At 40.8% G+C, this 18,987-nt stretch overlaps 1 protein-coding gene and 1 pseudogene across 17 annotated transcripts in view; both read left to right on the top strand.

Moving 5' to 3' along the window:
- The window catches only part of VPS13B (vacuolar protein sorting 13 homolog B), an 897,698-nt gene that overhangs the window by 686,656 nt on the left and 192,055 nt on the right, over positions 1-18,987 (top strand). For all 17 annotated transcript variants that reach the window (XM_063642860.1, XM_055286878.2, XM_063642862.1 and 14 more), the window contains exon 36: positions 18,116-18,523. In XM_063642860.1, coding sequence (XP_063498930.1) covers positions 18,116-18,523 — 408 coding nt within the window. The remainder of the gene's footprint in view (positions 1-18,115; positions 18,524-18,987) is intronic.
- On the top strand, positions 8,645-16,604 carry LOC129486995 (mitochondrial proton/calcium exchanger protein-like; annotated as a pseudogene).

Raw genomic sequence — 18,987 nt, forward strand, 5'->3', positions numbered from 1 at the left:
AACATGGAGTAAGCCAAGTTAGAAGAGATAAAGAACATTGTCTGGCTTATCCTAACTCTAACTTTCCAACTTTCTGCCTGCACTTCTTTTTTTCCTAACTCTCCAGCCCCATGCCTTTCCATTGACACAGTCTTGAGCCTTCCTTTCTTATCCCTGTACAATAGTCTCTTTTATGCCAACAACTCCCAAATGCAGCTCTTTTGACTTAATATCTAACTCTAAGACTATTTCTACATATGAGTATTAGGTATACTTTGTTGTTTAAACATGTTCACAGTAAATTAAGCCATTTTCTCTCTTCTCTCTCCTTGCTCACTTCTTCCTTTAGCATAGTCTTCAAACTTTTTTTTACAACTGCTGATGATAGGAAAAATTTTCTGGTCATGTCCTCTCACAATTTACTACCATCTTCAGGCCATTCTTATTTTTATTTCAAGTCCTTCTACTTTTTTCTTTGAAATAGTCCTCAATTATGCCTGCTACTTCTCTGGTGTAGGCTTAATCCTTGATTACTTCCTCATTCTGTCTCCTGGTAGCACTAACTTCAGATTCTCTTATTTACTCAGTAATGCTGTCTTCTATGCCCTTACTAGATTTGCCTCCCCTGCCAAATTTATTTGGATCTTAACTACCCCCTTTCCTCAGTTGATCCAGTCAAAACTCTCCTCAGCCGCCAACCCTCTGTGCACCTGTCCATTGTATTTCTTACATATAAATTGCTTATTTGGCTTAATCTGATTCTGTTTTTTTTTTTTTAAGCAAAACTGTTTTGCAAGAAGTTTTGTATTGCTCTATCAGGAGGCATATAATATCCAAAGATCTCTCTTTTTGTGATGCTAGCACCCATTGGTGCTCAATGCCTAAATTTATTAGAGGTTGTAAATAGTAATATTCTAATTCTAGCCTTCCTTTTCCATATATTAGCTGGCATACTTCTTTGAAGAGAAACATTCCCCAACCTACTATTTGAGTATTCGGTAGTATTGCTCATTCAAAAAGGCAGCATAAATGCTTAATTCTTTCCCTTTATTTATCCCTTTTCAAAAATGTGTTCATTCTCTAGCATATTCCAATGGTAGCCAGTTAGTTGATGTTGTTTGATATTACTTTGAGCTCAGTATTTTTAATAATTCTCAAGTTGTCTCACCATTGGCAGTGAGAATCTCTATAAACTGACTTCTCTATGTTTTAAACCTTGTTGTTTTCTTAGTCTGGAATTCTTACACCCTTTTTCTTTGCCCACTCTAATTCTGAGCTGCCATTAGGTTAGCCTAAGTCTTGTTTTCTTCTGGAATAGTTTCCCTTTGATTTCCATTCATGCTGATCTCTCCTTTTTTCATAAGCAGATTGGTAATACCATTTTCACTAAATTTACCTCAATACAACATTTGGCTGTTTCTAAAAATCATATGTGTCATCAAGGATGAGTATATGCCATCACTGAAATAGTAAAACAAACAAAGGAAGACATAGGCACCAAAAAAGATACAAAATTGTTGGAGTAGTGGAATATAGTTATCCCTTATGGTTATTACTAAGAGGGAGGGAAACTTATTTTGATGAGTTTAGTTCAGTACATTTACTTTAGAAATCGGTGCAATTACCCTATAATTAGAACTTTTGTGTTGTGATTTGGGGAGGATAATGAAATTTAGAAAGTCAATGCTTGATCATAAAAATACGTTTCTGAGTAATTTTGCTAGTAGCGATGATGTCCAGATCCCAGTGATAAGTATCATGAACTGCTGCTGACTTATTCAGGTCAAGAACCTTTCATTTCACGTCTCTGAGCTTCCTCACAGCACATAAGACAGCATATAGCCTGTTCCACTTTGTATACCATCATTAATTAAAGCACACATGTCTGCCATCACTGAGGTCTTTACACTTCACACCTTCAATGAAAGCACATTGATCTCATTGTCATGGGCAGCTTTCCAGGTTTTTTAGCTCTTCTACCTGTGAATACTCTGTCTCCCTTGTCCACTGTCATCATAAATACGTTTACTTGAACACTATAACAAAAACCTGAATTTCAATTGCTGAATAAGAGAAAAAAATATTATGACCTAGTAATAATTTTTTACCAGAGTTATTATAATACATAAGGTCAACCTTGATTATGGGTTTGTTAGTTCTGTGTTTTGCATTTACTAAGATGGTGAATAAAAACATCATTTCTGTGTCTGTACATAGCCAACCGTGTATGCACTGAATGTTTTCTTGTAAGTCTTGCTTGTCTGAAAAATTTTTTATCTTTTGCAAATAAAATTCCAAAGGAAGAAACACTTAACAAAGAAGTTTTCTTTCATAAATGTTATGATTTGAGTATAACAAGCCATATTGAATTCATTGGGTTTTTGGTAATAGATTTCATAATACATCATAAATGTAAGTAATATGATGACTAATGGGTCAAGTAAAGTTGGAACATTTTAAATGAGAAAAGAGCTGGAACAGTTCTCAGGAAACTTTTCCAGTTGATGTTTTGTCCCCCACAAGGTGTGCATTAACATAAACTTATGGGAATCACCTCTGGGGCTTGAATTCCCTCTCTGATTTCATTATTACAATATGATACTTTTCCTTTCACTATTAAGTCATCTTCTAAGATGATAGGAGCATAAAATAAGTATAATTTGTTTGCATTTGTCTAATCTTTTAACTCAATAGTCATTCCATCATTCTGTTTCCTGGTAGCTGTTCAGAAAGTTTCTAAGGGTAATTAGGATCTAATAATTGGCAGGCATGGGTTTACTTAAAGATACAGAATATGTTCTGAAAATGGTGAGAACCATAGATCTGGCAGAGAAATAGATGACTCAGCTGGGAGATTCTCTATTACTGCATATTCCTAAAATTAAAACTTTGAAAATAATCCATTTATTAAAGTTCAATGAGGATTATAACACAATTCTAAACTCTTAAACATAAGTATCCGATAATAATTGGAGTAAAATTTATAGTAACAGTCTGTGCCTGGTTCCCTATCCAGTTATATTTCCAGTTCCTGTAAAACATTATTCTTTATAGCTCCCACTGTGTCTCTGTTGAATAAAACTGTTCTAGTCCATTTCTTTAATGTTGTATCTTAATGATCAGATTAATATTTTCATCAATTTTTTAAAAGTATCAAAAAACAGAATGTGGATTGCTCAATTTTTACTTTTATTTTTTAAGTTAAAAAATACCAGACACTATTTTTGCATATTTTTTCTATTTGTAAAAAATAATCTTCCTGTCATTATTACACTGAAAATATTTGCAATGAAGACTAATTTTCTACCAAAAAACTGGCTAGATCAAGGATGTGAAAGTTCAGAGAAACATGTTGATGTACTTTATACAACAATAAACGGTGCTGTTTCACTTGTGATGGTTCTCATTCTGGTGCGTGCCTCCTGTCTTTTGGTGGACCTGGTACTTTTGAAAGGAATACCTAGTATTACAATATAGCCTAATTTCAACTCTGCTTTTTTGATTCTTGGCCTATCATCTTTTCCAACTTGCCCAAATGGGACTGGGCACTCTGTTCACACATTGCACAGAATGTATTTTGCAAGAAATGTGGCTCAGCGCTGTCTCTGTGTGGTTCAGTCCCTCCAGGGTGAGGGACTTTGTGGCCTACTAACGTATGTCTTGTACAGAGATTGCACTGATGCCCTGTATGGAAACAAATATACAAAAAACATTTGAAAAGTGAATTACTTAAATGTCTTAAATAACAATTTGTTTCTTATTAAACCTTAACAGAATCATATGAGTCTAGGTGTTTGAGTCTGCAGTGAGCTAGGATAGTGCCACCGCACTCCAGCCTAGGCAACAGACCAAGACCTGTCTTGAAAAATAAATAAATAAGTTAACATAGCAACTGTTTGGGAATACATATAGCTCTGCTAGATTTTCAAACATTCTAAAAACTTTCATCAACTGCTGCTCAGTGACTGAGAGGTTTCATTTGTAATCCTAAATTACTAAATTTAAGGTAATCAAAAGAATGAAGTTTTGATACATAAATAATACTTTTGACATAACCTTATAGGAAAGATAGATCAAGTGATCAAATGTCCAAATAAGTAACTCTCCCCTACCAGTCCACTGGTCTGAGAAAGGGTCATCCAGAAACCAATACCACAAAAAGTTAACATTAAAAATTCACTGTTCAAATTCACAAAACAAAATAAATCTATAAAAGATTTAAATAATTAAACTTTTCAAATGATGATTTTTAAATCATCCTGCAGCATTTTTATGCTGCTGAAGTTATTAAAGTTTAAAATCACACTGAGACTTTTGGGACAAACTATGAGAGACAGAGATCCAAGATTGCTTCAGATTTTTCCTAAAATATTTAGTTCTGTCCAAGCATGATGGCTCACACTTTAATCCCAGCAGTTTGGGAGGCCAAGACGGGCAGATTGCTGGAGACCAGGAGTTTGAGACCAACCTAACCAACATGGCAAAATCCCATTCTACTAAAGATACAAAAAATTAGCCAGACATGGTGGTGCATGCATGTAATCCCAGCTTCTGGGATTTAAAAATTAGGCTATCTAAAAATTAGATTATTTTCTCATTGCTGAGTTATAATACTTTTTTATATTTTTTATACAAGTCTTTTGTCAGATAAGTAATTTGCAGATATTTTCTCCCAGTACATAGCTTCTCTTTTCATTCTCTTAACACTACCCTTTACAGAGGAAAAGTTTTTAATTTGATGAAGTCCAACTTATAAATTTTTAAAATATGCATTTTTGGTATCATGTATAAGAGACTTAGTACAGAGTCTCTCTGTACTGAGCTGCCTGGAGCTGGGGCTAGGGAAGGTAACACCAGCATTGTGGTGGCCACTGTGCTGAGTCATACCTGAAGCCAGCACAGCACTGGGCCTCACCCAAGGCTCATGATAACCCCTGCCTGGCTATCCGCTTGTGTTCACTCAAGGTCCTAGGGCTCTATAACCTGCCAGGCTTGTGTCCCTCCCTATAGGACACTGAAATTTCTCCGGTCCCAGGTACGTCCAGAGATGCTGTCCAGGAGCCAGGGCCTGGAGTCAGAAGCCTTAGGAATCTACTTGATGCTCCTTTCTACTGAGAATGAGCTGGCACCCAAGCCACAACTCTAGGACTTGAAGATTTTCTCCTATGTTTTCTTCTTTGAAGACTTTCTAATTTTACATTTTATATTTAAATCCAGGATTCATTTTGAGTTAATTTTTATATACAGTATGAAGTTGAGTTTAAGGTACTTTTTTTGTGTGTACAGATGTTCAACACCATCTGTAAACTACCTTTCTCCATTGAACTGTCTTTGCACCTATTTTAAAACTCAACTAATAATTCTTTGGACCCTATTTCTGGACTCTGTTCTGTTCCACTGAGGTACATATATATTCCTTCTCCAAAACTGTACTGTCTTGATCTTAATAGCTGATAGTAAGTCTTAAAATCAGGTAGTTTGAGTCCTCCAATGTTGTTATTCTTTCTCAAAAATGTTTTGGTTATTCTTGTTCCTTTGCTTTACTATGTAAATTTTAGAATCATCTTTTCTATATTTAAATATTTCTGGGATTATTATTGGAATTCTGTGAAATCTACAGATCTGGGAGAAACTGATATATTTACTATGTTGTCTGCCTTTGAATTCATGAATATGATATGTGTATGGTATGTCTCTCTATGTTGGTCTTTTAAAATTTATTATCAACATTTTGTAGTTTTCAGCATACAGATCCTATGACCATTTGATTAGATTTATACCTGTGTTCCTTGTATTTGGATACATTATAAATACTATCTTTTATTTTAAGGCTTTTTTGTTTTCAACCTGCATATTGTTAGTTTATAGAAACTCAATTGATTTTTGTGTGATGATCTTGTATTCTAAAACTTTGCCAAACTCACTTATTAATTCTGGGAGCTTTTCTGTAGATTCTTATTGGGTTTTCTACATGGATAATTATGTCATCTGCAAATGGGCATTGTTTTCTTTGTTATTTATGCCCTTTTTTCTTGCCTTGTTGCACTGTCTATGATTTCCAATACTATGTTGAGTATGAGTAATAAGAATGGATATCCTTGCCTTGTTTCTATTCTTAGGGGGAAAGCATTCATTTCTTCATAATTATGATGTTAGCTGTAGGCTTTTCATGTATAGCCTTCATCAGGTTAAGTTTCCCTCTACCGATAGTTTGCCTAGAGTTATTATAAATGGATATTGAATTTTTCAAAAATGTTTTCTGCATCAGTTGATACTATCTTTGTTGTTGTTGTAAACTGTTAATATTTTTACATTGATTGATCAAGGCTTATAGTCCTAGGACAACCCCTATTTTAGTTGTGGTACATTATTAGTTCTATATGCTGATGGATTTGATTTGCTACATTTTTTGAGGATTTTTATGTCTCTTCTTGAGGAATATCCATGTATATTGTTTTTTATACTTTCTCCATCTACTTTTGGTATCAGTAATGATGGTCTCATAAAATGAATTAAGAAGTATTCTCTCCTATTCTATTTCCTGGAGGACAGGGGAATGAAGAAAAGAAAGAAGGAAAACAATAGATTTCCCTAGTCCCTCTGAGCATTAAGAGACTCCTTCACACTCCTTGAAGCCAGAAATAGAGGGCTTCTCCTTGTACTCTCTCTGTTTCCACATGGTATCCACTTCTGGGCTTTGGGCTGCCATTAGTCTAGGATAAGGGGGTAGGGGAGGAAAAATTAGAAATCATCACCATTTTGGTAGTATTTTGAATTCTAGTCTTCTTCCTCAGTCTACCTGTTACCATATACTTTTCAGAATTCCCAAATAGCTGCTCTGTGTAGGTTTTATAGCTGGTTTATTGCCAGATTTTGTAACTGCATTCAGTGGAAGAGACAGGTTCCATCATTCCTAGAACTCTGAAATAATTTTTAAAAAGAAGGAGTAGGCAACTAACATCATTAGATGTTTGTTTGTTTTTTGGGTTTTTTGTTTGTTTGTTTTTTGTTTTGAGACAGAGTCTCACTCTGTCGCCCAGGCTGGAGTGCAGTGGCATGATCTCGGCTTACTGCAACCTTCACCTCCCAGGTTCAAGCAATTCTCTGCCTCAGCCTCCCAGGTAGCTGGGATTATAGGCACCTGCTACCACACCTGGCTAATTTTTTGTATTTTTAGTAGAGATGGGGTTTCACCATCTTGGCCAGGCTGGTCTTGAACTCCTGACCTTGTGATCCACCCGCCTCAGCCTCCCAAAGTGCTAGGATTACAGGCATGAGCCACCGCGCCTGGCCCCATTAGATGTTTTTAAAATATATTAGATATTTTTCCTTTCGGGGAAGAGATAAACAAAACTTCAATAAATATACCTAGGTCTTGAAACTTCATTTTAATTGCTTTTGAAACTGGAAATGCCATGTGGGCAAATGTGCATATGGAATTTGTATTAGTTTTCTATTGATGCATAACAAATTACAACAAATGTAGCAACACAAATTTATCATCTCACAATTCTATGGTTAGAAGTCTATGTGAGTTCAGCTGGTTCTCTGTTCAGGGTCTCACAAAGCCAAAATCAGACTGTCAGTTGGCCTGGGTTCTAATCTGGAGGCTCCTGGAAAGAATCTACTTTCAAACTTATTCCAATTATTCACATAATCTACTTCCTTGTGGCTTTAATACTGAGGTCTCCAGTTCCTTATTAGCTGTTGTCCAAGGGTTGCCTTAAGCCCTAGGGACCACCCATTCATTCTCATTCTCTCCTCTGATTGTGTATTTTCAAACTCACTAATTCTTTCTTCAGCTTGATAATTCTGCTGTTAAGAGACTCTGATGTATTCTTCAGTATGTCAGTTGCATTTTTCAACTCCAGAATTTTTGCATATTTTAAATTATTTCAATCTCTTTGTTACATTTATCTGATAGGATTCTGAATTCCTTCTCTGCGTTGTTTTGAATTTTGCTGAGTTTCCTCAAAACAACTATTTTGAATTCTCTGTCTGAAAGAAAGGTCACATATCTCTGTCTCTCCAGGATTGGTCTCTGGTACCTTAGTTTGTTTGGTGAGGTCATGTTTTCCTGGATGGTTTTCATGCTTGTGGATGTTCATCAGTGTCTGGGCATTGGATAGTTAGGTATTTATTATAGTTTTCATGGTCTGGGATTGTTTGTACCTGGCTTTCTTAGGAAGGCTTTCCAGGTATATGAAGAGACTTGGGTTTTGTGATCTAAGTTTTTGGTCACTGCAGCCGTATCTGCATTAGGGGGCACCCGAAGCCCAATAACGCTGTGGCTCTTGCAGACTCACAGTGGTGCCACCTTGGTGGTCTTGGATAAGATCCAGAATAATTCTTTGGATTACCAGGCAGAGACTCTTGTTTTCTTCCCTTACTTTCTCCCAAACAAACAGAGTCTGTCTGTACTGAGCTGCCTGGAGCTGGGGCTAGGGAAGGTAACACAAGCACTGTGGCCACCACAATGCTGGTGGCCACTGTGCTGAGTCATACCTGAAGCCAGCACAGCACTGGGCCTCACCCAAAGCTCATGATAACCCCTGCCTGGCTATCCGCTTGTGTTCACTCAAGGTCCTAGGGCTCTATAACCTGCCAGGCTTGTGTCCTTCCCTACAGGGCAGTGAAATTTCTCTGGTCCCAGGTACATCCAGAGATGCTGTCCGGGAGCCAGGGCCTGGAGTCAGAAGCCTTAGGAATCTACTTGGTGCTCCATTCTACTGAGAATGAGCTGGCACCAAGCCACACACAAAAAAAAGTCCTTCCCACTCTTCCCTCCACTTTCCACAAGCAGTGGAATCTCTCCCCATGGCCACCACCATCCCAGGCCTGCAGCGAGTGCTACGTGGCTACCACAGATGTTCCCACAAGGCCCAAGGGCTCTTCAGTCAACTTGTGGTGAATGCTGCCAGGCCTGAGACTCTCCTCAAGGCAGTGAGCTCCTCTTTGGCCCAGGGCAGCCCAGAAATGAAATGCCATCCAAGAACCAAGGCCTAGAATTGGGAATCCCAAGAACCCACTTGGTGCTCTTTCCCACTGTGGGCTAGCTGGTACCTAAGCTGCAAGACAAACTACCCTTTACTTTTCTGTCTCCTTTTCTCAAGCAGGAATCCCTCCCTATAGCCATCACAGCTGGGAATATGCTGGGTCACAGCTCAAACCAGCATATCTTTGAGTGTCTCACCCAGGGCCCATGGTGAGTATTGCCTGGGTGCTGCTGCTAATTATTTAAGGCCTGATGGCTCTTCAGTCAGCAGGTGATGAATCCTGCAAGGACTGGGTCCTTCTCTTCAAGGCATTGTTCCCTTCTGGCCCAAGGTGTGTCTACAAATGTCATTTGGGAGCTAGGGACTGGAATGGAGGCCTCAGGACTCTGCCTGGTGCCTTATCCTGCTGTGGCTGAGCTGGTATCCAAGCTGCAAGACAAAGTCCCCTTTACTCTCCCTCTCCTCTCCCAGAGCTGTGAGCTGTGCTGCCTGGATTGGAGGAGGGGTGGCACAAGCACTCCCTTAGCTGCCCCATCTGGTGTCTGACTGGATTGCATGCCCCTCGAGTTCACTGGCTCCTAGCCTAGCACAGAACCAGGACTTACCCCAGAATTGCAGTTCTTGTGGCCTAGACTGCCTTTCAGGTTTATTTAGGACCCCAGAGCACTTTAGCCTGCAGTGGCAAGGCTTGCCAGAACTCAGGTTCTGCCCACAGGATGGTTCTCCTGTGGCTAGGGATGGTCTAAAATACTCCCTCTGTGGGTACCAGCTGAGCTCTGCCTGGTATTGATTTTCACTGTAACAGGGCAGCATGAGTTCCAATGCCAAGTCCCACAATCACTATGCTCTCCCGCCCACAAATGCGCAGATTCTCTCTCAGTGCCACACAGCCATCCTTGGGGGGATGGAAGAGGGTTGGCATCCGCAGTTCAAGACTGTCTTTCCTACCCTCTTCAGTACCTCTTTCAGTGATACAAAGTTAAAAACAGGTACTGTGATTGCTTACCTGATTTTTGGTTCTTATTAAGTTCCTTTTTTTTTTATGGATAATTGTTCATTTTGGTGTTGCTGTGAGCAGGATAATTGGTGGAGGCTTCTATTCAGCTGTCTTGCTCTGCCTCCCTCTTGGCCTAGCCTTGTGAATCAACTTCTTGGAGAAAATGCTGAAGCAGTATCCCAATGATTAGACTGGCAAAGAAAGGGTACATTAGATAAAGGGAACAATATGAACAAGGCCTAGTGATATAACAGCATGGGTTGGGGGAAGTGGGCTCTGCAAACTCAGATATTATAAGGAAAGGCAAGAACTCTTTCTTGCTTGCTTTTTTTTTTTTTTTTTTTTTTTTTGTTTTGTTTTTTTTTTTTTATCTGAGGAGCTTGGTCTTTTGTTTCTTAGGTAAGGAGGAGCCAATAAAGAGTTTGAAACAGGAGTGAGCCACTCAGGATTGCATTTAAAACAAATTATTTGGAAATTACTCTGTGGAGACTAGATTAAATCTAAAGACAATTGGTCTAGACAGGGGAACCATTTAGGAGGCTTTATAATAACTGAACGATATCAAAAACATGGTGGAGGAAAATAGGGACTGGATGGAATGCTGGAGAGAAGGGGATTGGAATCAAGCAATGTTTTGGAACTAAAATTGACAGAACTTAATCAGCTTTTGGCTTGGGACCAGATAAAGAGGGAATGAAATGAGGAGTCAAAAAGTCAGATTTCTGACTAAAGCCACTTGGTGGATTATAGAACCATTAACTAAGACAGGGAATACAGCATGTCTGAGAGGAGTTAATGGATTGTTTGGATAAATTAATTTGATGAGCCTGTGAGAGTTCAGGAGAAAATGGCGACAGACTTGCATTCATTCATATTTTCTTCATTACATCATTAAACATTGTGGGGCCATAGGCTTTTGGCCCCCTAAGGGTTATCTGAAAATCACTGACATGTGGCAGATTGATTAATAGAAAAGCCATACAAATGTATGTAATGTATATACATGGGAGCCTTCCGCGTGAACATCCAGCATCCCAACAAGATACAGAAGTTTATATACCATCTCGAGGTCACAGAAAGAATGAGGCTTGGATCCTGGTAAAACAGGTTATGGGAAGGGATAGAACAGGAATTCTGTTGAGGGGCAATAAATGATTACTAGGGAGAATGATTGGATCAGAGAACAGGGAATAACTTGTAAATAGTTATCTTTGTAACTTAAATGACCTTGGGACAGTCACTATCTTGAAAAAGGGACTGTTCAGGTGTGGTTACATTTTTGGTCTTCTTCCCTATAAAGGATAATGAGATAATAAAGAGGGGAACAAGAACAATTGTTCTCCCTGGTGGGGCAGTTTCATCTTTATATAGATAGCAGAAATGTCTCTTCTAGTACTTGTTAATCTCTAAGAGTTTTTAATTTAAAATACTCATCACACCTGGAAACCATATTTTGAAATGAAACATTTTTACTTCCTTCAGCATTCAATTAGTACTTCCTGTAGATCAAACAGTAGTTTAGGTATTTAGAATATTAAAATATAGGACAGTCCAGGAGCTCACAGTTCACTGAACTATGACAGATACCTAAGCAGGTAACTACAAAAATAATATCAATAGGTGCCTGGTAATGGCAAAATGCACAGGATATTCTGAAAGTAATGATGAAAGGCACCTCACTCATCAACAAGGGTCAAGAAGGGTGTGCTGGCAAAAGTGGTCCAAGGTCTGAGTCTCAAAAATAAAGTTAGCACTTGGCACAGTGGTGCACACCTGTAGTCCCAGCTACTTAGGAGGCTGAGGCAGGAGGATCACTTGAGCCTGGGAGTTTGAGGCCAACCGGGGCAACATAATGGGATCCAATCTATTGAAAAAAGAGAAAGACAAGTTAAGCAAGCAGCCAGAGTTATAAACAGTTTTTTTTTTCTGTGTCCCTGGGGCCACCATGGTGCCTGAGATATGAGGGTAGTAGTTAGCAGCTTCAGTATTTACCTCTCTATGGATTCTTTGCCAGTCTGCAGCCAGGGAAAATGGATCCCTTAGGTTCAGCAGTTGGTTTGTGTGGATACTTGGACAACCTCCTGGGTAGGTTACTAAATTGTTTCTACAGAATGAGTACTTCTGACCCTTCTTTAAGTTTTCATTTTATACACCCAAGAAAAAGACAGTTTCAGGATCGAACATCTGAGTCTTCTTTCTACTTTAGCTTTGTTTTGTTTTTGTTCTAACGATCATCTGTTAAAATTGCACTTTTTTTTTATTGTTATTAAAGGTATTATTTTCTGTGAGGCCATAGAATTTGGAAGCCTACATACAGGGATGCAGAGGCAAATGTGTGAGTCATTTTAGCCATCCAATTTATCTAAAATATTTTTCCCACCAGCCTCTTCCAGTACCCCAAATTCTACAAGTCAAAAATAAAAATAATGCCTTTCAACAAATGTTGCTGACATAACTAGATATCCACATATAAAAGAATGAAGTTGAACCCCTACCTCATACAGTATACACACAACACTAATTCAGGAAAGATCATAGACTTACATTTAAGAGATAAAACTGTAAAACTCTTAAAAGAAGACATAGGTGTAAATCTTTGTGACTTTGGGTTAAACAATGGTTTCTTGGTATGACACCAAAAGCACAAGCAAAATAACAAACATATTGGACTTTGCAAAAATTAAACTGTTTTGTGCTGCAAAAAAGTGAAGATAATCCACAGAATGGGAGAAAATATTTGCAAATCATATCTCTGATATGATATTTGCAAAGTATATATCTGATATTTGCAAATCATGTATCTATATATCAAATATAATAATCTTATATTTTATATCCAAAATATAAAAAGAACTCCTACAATTCAATAATAAAAGGACAAATAACCGAATTTAAAAATGAGCAAAGGGTTTGAATAGATATTTCTCCAAGAATATATACAGTCAATAAGCACATGAAAAAATGCTGAACATCAGCCAGGCGCAGTGGCTCACGCCTGTAATCCCAGCACTTTGGGAGGCCGAGGCGGGCGGATCATGAGGTCAGGAGATCGAGACCATCCTGGCTAACACGGTGAAACCCCATCTCTATTAAAAATACAAAAAATTAGCCGGGTGTGGTGGCGGGCACCTGTAGTCCCAGCTACTTGGGAGGCTGAGGCAGGAGAATGGCGTGAACCCGGGAGGCGGAGCTTGCAGTGAGCAGAGATCGCACCACTGCACTCCAGCCTGGGCAACAGAGCAAGACTCCATCTCAAAAAAAAAAAAATGCTGAACATCATTAGTAATTAGGGAAATATAAATCAAAATCACAATGGGATACTCCTTCACACTCACTAGGATAACTGCAGTCAAATATGTCTTAGCAGTTCCACTGCTACATACATATTTCAGAAAATTAAAAAGCAAATTTGCACACACATATAGCAGCATTATTCATCATCGCCAAAAACTGGAAACAACCCAAATGTTTATTAACTGATAATGGATAAGCAGAATGTGGTATATGCTTATGTTGTAGTACTATTCGGTCACAAAATGAAATGAAGTATTGATACATGTTTCAACATGGATGAACCTTGGAAGCATTATGCTATGTGAAGGAAACCGGATACAAAAATCACATATTATATGATTCCATTTCTATGAAATGTCCTGAATAGGCAAATCTGTAGAGACAGAAAGGAAATTAGTGGTTTCTTGGGGCTAGAGGGGAGCATAAGTGACGAGTGACTGCTAAGTAGTATGGGATATCGTGTGTATGTGTGTGTGTGTGTGTGTGTTGATTATAATGTTCTGGGATTAGACAGTGGTGATGGTTGCACAACCTTGTGTATACTAAAAACAATAAATTGTATGCTATTGAAAGGTAATTTTTGTGGCATGTGAGTTATATGTCAATAAGGTGTTTTAAAAAATAATTCCGTCCGGGCGCGGTGGCTCACGCTTGTAATCCCAGCACTTAGTAAGGCCAAGGTGGGCGGATCACGAGGTCAGGAGATCGAGACCATGGTGAAACCCCGTCTCTACTAAAAATACAAAAAATTAGCCGGGCGTGGTGGCGGGCGCCTGTAGTCCCAGCTACTCAGAGAGGCTGAGGCAGGAGAATGGCGTGAACCCGGGAGGCGGAGCTTGCAGTGAGCCGAGATTGCGCCACTGCACTCCAGCCTGGGCGACAGAGCAAGACTCCGTCTCACAAAAAAAAAAAAAAAAAAAAAAAATCCTTTACATGAAGATGTTTTTCCTGTTTAAAAACATGGGGAGAAAAGAACATTTTAGTATTGTGTACGGGTGACTCAAGTGTCTGACCCTTTCCAACGCACAACTAGCTGTAAACAAGACTCAGAGTTTTGCTAGGCCTGATAAGAAAATACAATGTCCCCACATGAAGGAAGGAACACTTACAAGGGATGGGACCCTGAGAGAGCCTGGGTATTCAGGAGCGAACCCAAAGATCCTGACATCTGAGGAAGGTGAGAAGGGGCCCTGCTCATGAAGATGTAGAATATTAAGTATGAGTGAATGCTATAATCAATCATGAAGCCTTGATGAGAACTTCTGGGTAGTCCACCCAGAAGTCCAACTTCTGCTTGTCTCACCTGTGCCAACATCCTGGGGTTGAGGAGTGGAGCAAATGTTCCATTTGGCTGTTGCACTCTGGTCCACCCCGTGTACCCTTCCTTCAGAGGCGATCACCCCGGCTGTTAGGCCTTGAGGCTGAAGTGCCCACGCACGGTGGGGAGAGCTCCATGGACCTCTGCCGCAGTGGATTTTATGGTTGTGGGACCTCGGTGCCTTCCTGTACACAGCTGGCACTCTTCACGCCCTGTCTCTGATGACTTGGTAGTAGAGAAGTCCCTCAAGTCCTTCAAGGACAAGAACAAGAAGCTTGAGGAAGGCGGCCCGGTGTACACCGCCACCCCGCAGAGGTGGTGGTGAATAAGTCGCTCGGGCAGAGGGAGCTGGATGAGCTGAAGCGCTACTGCCTTGGCTTCCGCCTGCTGCGGATCCACGCCAAGATCGTGGTGCTCATGCTGTGGCACATCCTTGACAGCCACACCCTGACCAGGCAGGAGCACAGGCAGTTTCTCCGGATCTGCGCTGACCTCCTCCGCTTGGTACCGTTCCTTGTGTTCGTGGTTGTCCAGTTCATGGAATTCCTGCCGCCCGTGACCATGAAGCTCTTCCCCAACATGCCAGCATCCGCGTTTGAGACCCAGTCCATCAAGGAAGAGAGCCTGAAGAAGGAGCTTCAGGTCAACCTGGAGCTGGCAGAGTTCCTCCAGGACACCATCGAGGAGAGGACCTTGAAGAACAAAGCAGCCAAGGGCAGTGCCACCAGACTTCTCTGTTTTTCCAAAGATCCGGGGGATGAGGGAGAGACCCACCAGTGAGGAAATCATGCGTTTTTCCAAATTATTTGAGAATGAGCTGACCCTGGACAACCTGTCACGGCCACAGCCGGTGGCACTGTGCAAGCTGCTGGAGCTGCAGTCCATCGGCATCAACAACTTCTGCACTTCCAGATCACCATGTGGCTGCGCTCCATAAAGGCCAATGATAAGCTGATTGCTGAGGAGGGGTGGAGAACCTGAACGTCAAGGAGCTGCAGCCGGCGTGTGGGGAGTGAGGCATGCGGGCCCTCCGCGTCAGCTGAAGCAGTGTCTGGACCTGCACCTGCATCGGGAGATTCCCATATCGCTACTCATCCTGTCCCAGACAATGTACCTCCCAGAAACTCTCGCCAGCTGACCAGCTGAAGTCCATACTGCAGACCCTCCCAGAGATTGTGGCAAAGGAAGAGCAGGTGAAAGTGGCTGAGGCGGAGGGCGAGCAAGTGGACAAGGCAAAGCTGGAGATCACGCTGCAGGAGGAGGCAGCCATCCAGGAGGAGCACCGCAAGGAGCTGCAGAAGTGCTCGGAGGTGGAGAAGGATGTCGCGCCCGAAGGTGTGGAAGCCACCCCTCGAAGGCCAGGGGCTTAACCTCAGCCAGAAGTGCCTGATGACCCTGAAGGACACTGCCCCCTGCTAGAGAGCTTTAAGGAGGAGGAGATAACTAAGGAGGAAATCGACATCCTCAGCGATGCCTGCTCTAAGCTGAAGGAGCAGAAGTCGCTCACCAAAGAGAAGGAGGAGCTGGAGCTGCTGAAGGAGGACGTGCAGGACTACAGCGAGAACTGGCAGGAGATCAAGAAGGAACTCTCAAAGACTGGTAGGTGAAGAAAAATATGTGAAAGAATCTAAAGCCAGCAAGAGACTGACAATGAGGGTGCAGCAGATGATCAGGCAGATCGAGGGCTTGATCTCACACCTGGAGATGGACCAGGGCCTGCAAGCTGGGCCCAGCCTAGGGCACACCCGTGGGAGAGAACGTCATCAGTGTCACTGAGCTCATCAGCACCGTGAAGCAAGTCAGGCACATTCCAAAAAGCAAGCTCACCAGCGTGGCCGCAGCACTGGATGAAGACAAGAATGGCAAGGTCAACATCAATGACCTCGTCAACGTGATTGAGTTGGTGGACAAAGATGTTCATGCCTCCACCAGCCAGGTGGCCGAGATTGTAGCGACCTTGGAGAAAGAAGAGAAGATGGAGGAGAAGACCGAGAAGGAGGCCGCAGAGGTGAAGAGCTAGAGCTGCTGGCCTAGGCACCCGTCCTCCTGCTGCCCCACTGCCCTGGCGAGGACTGTGAGAGCACTTGCTTTGAGGTGATTCTCAGTGGCTCATCTAATACATTAGCTGGAATGAATCAGAGACTTCCATAATCAAGTAAATTTTAATTTTCATCATTCCATGGATATTCACTCAGTCTGGAATCCCAGAACCCCTCCACAGAATTGTGTTGGATCCACACTGTGGTGTGGTGCTGCTGCTGCAGCTGCCTGACTCCAGAGGCCACCGGGCCAGGCTAGGGCAGGAAGGTGCCCCCCTGTGTGTGCCCTCCCGTCTCGGCTGCCTTGCCCCCAGGCAAGAGAATGAGGACCACGCGGACTCTGCCCACACAGAGCTGTCAGCTGCGCCCACCCTCAGAGGTTCATGAGACACAGCCCAGCCTCCTCAGGGCTGAAGATGCCTCTGTTCATCTGTGAACCTTGATTTCTAGATATCAGTGTCAATAGATCTCTCTTCCTGCACACACAGAAAAATAATATTACATATGATTTATAGCTTAATAATAATATGCCTAATAACTTCGCTAGTCCTAGCTTCTTTTGGGATTATGTCTTCTGTTATATCCTCAGGCTCTCATGAAATGAGCACTTGTTAGGGTCAGTTAAGCTTAAACATTTGTTGAATGCATGCATATGTAAGACACATTGTGCTAAGCACTGGGTTTTAAAGATGTGTGACATGTTCTGTCTTAATGATGCTTATAGTCTTATGTCTTATTAATAATAGAAATAGAAAGAGTGATTTTAGGTGAAATAAGAAGGTTAAAAACAATACAGCTAGTTTTCATGTCAAGTAAGTAAGAGACAAATAAGGACAACATCTGGTATATGGTACATATAAAATGGACTACAGATTTAAAGAAATCTCAGTCTACCAATGTTACATTGGGCAAAGTATTTGAACTTTTATCAATGCAGAGTGTAGGGAAAGGTACAGGGACTCTTCTGGTTTGCAACAGGTCATAAGGGAGAAACAGACATTTTCTGCATAAACAATTAGAGAATGGTAGGGAAGTCTACTTCAGCCAGATACTTGGATAAATATTTATTAGTAATACCATTATTTGTGTCAAACATGGTTCTGGGTAGTAAGGAAAGTCCTTTTTTTTTGAAGAAAGGCCAGTTTCATATAGGTAACAAACTGGAAAACCTGCTTCATTTTGCCTTGGAGTGTAAGGGGCAGAGTGGAAATTGACAGCCTTGATATCCTTGTGTGGCCCTCGATGTATCAGGGCCACACGTCACAAAGATTGGTCAGGAATGTAGGCATGTAAGTAGTCCAGGGAGAGCGCTCCTTCAAGTAACAACATGGAAAGAATCGTTAAGTGATAAGAGATATATCATGTTCAGGCATCCTAATGAGTCCATAATATGGATCTTGGGACACTTTTAAATAGGAGCTTGTCAGAGAAGTAAAGGCTTATATTCAATAAGAAAGCTTCAATAATTGTTTTCTCTTTTTTACTTCTATAGTGGATGTCAATTTGGATATATCAAAGCCTTTAAAAGCAAACCTGAGTTTCACCAAACTGGATCAGATAAACCTTTTTTTAAAGAAGATAAAAAATGCACACAGTTCAGCACATAGTGAAGAGACTTCAGCCATGTCCAATACCATGGTGAATAAGGATGATCTTCCAGTCTCCAAATATTACCGTGGAAAGTTGTCTAAACCCAAAGTTCGTGGTGATGGAGTGCAAAAGATTTCAGCTCAAGAAAACATATGGAGAGCTGTTTCCTGCTTTCAAAAAATTTCTATTCAAACTACTCAGATTGTGATCTCCATGGAAACTGTACCCCATACCAGCAAACCATGCCTGTTAGCATCTCTCTCAAACCTCAGTGGAAGCCTTAGTATCAAGGTAGCACAAAAAGTACCTGGTAAGTCACAGAAAAGGGGAGGGGGGAGACAGAACAAGTAAGATGATTTGTTAACATCTGAAAATGCATGATTTTGAAGATTTATATTATGTAGAAGTTAAAAGTTGTAAAGACCATTAGAGATGAGGACATTTCTGGTTTGCGACCTTATTTTTAGAGATAATTTTAGAATAAATCCTTTAAGAATAGATATTTTAATGTCTAAACAGAAATGTTCCTGTCCTGCTCTTGAGGCATGTTCTTCCAGGTATCTAAAACTGTTAATTCCTAAATTCCTTTTTACCTAAAACAGCTATAGTGGAACAACAGTATATCAAGTTTTGTGAACCATTAGAAGAGTGGTTCTCAAAGTGTGATCTCTGGACTAGCAGCATCAGCATCACCTGGGAAATTGTTACAAATGCAAATTCTCAGACCCCACCCATGACCTACTAAATGCAAAACTCTGGGCCTGGAGCCCAGCA

Source organism: Symphalangus syndactylus, chromosome 7, assembly GCF_028878055.3.
Source record: "Symphalangus syndactylus isolate Jambi chromosome 7, NHGRI_mSymSyn1-v2.1_pri, whole genome shotgun sequence".
Lineage (NCBI taxonomy): Eukaryota > Metazoa > Chordata > Mammalia > Primates > Hylobatidae > Symphalangus > Symphalangus syndactylus.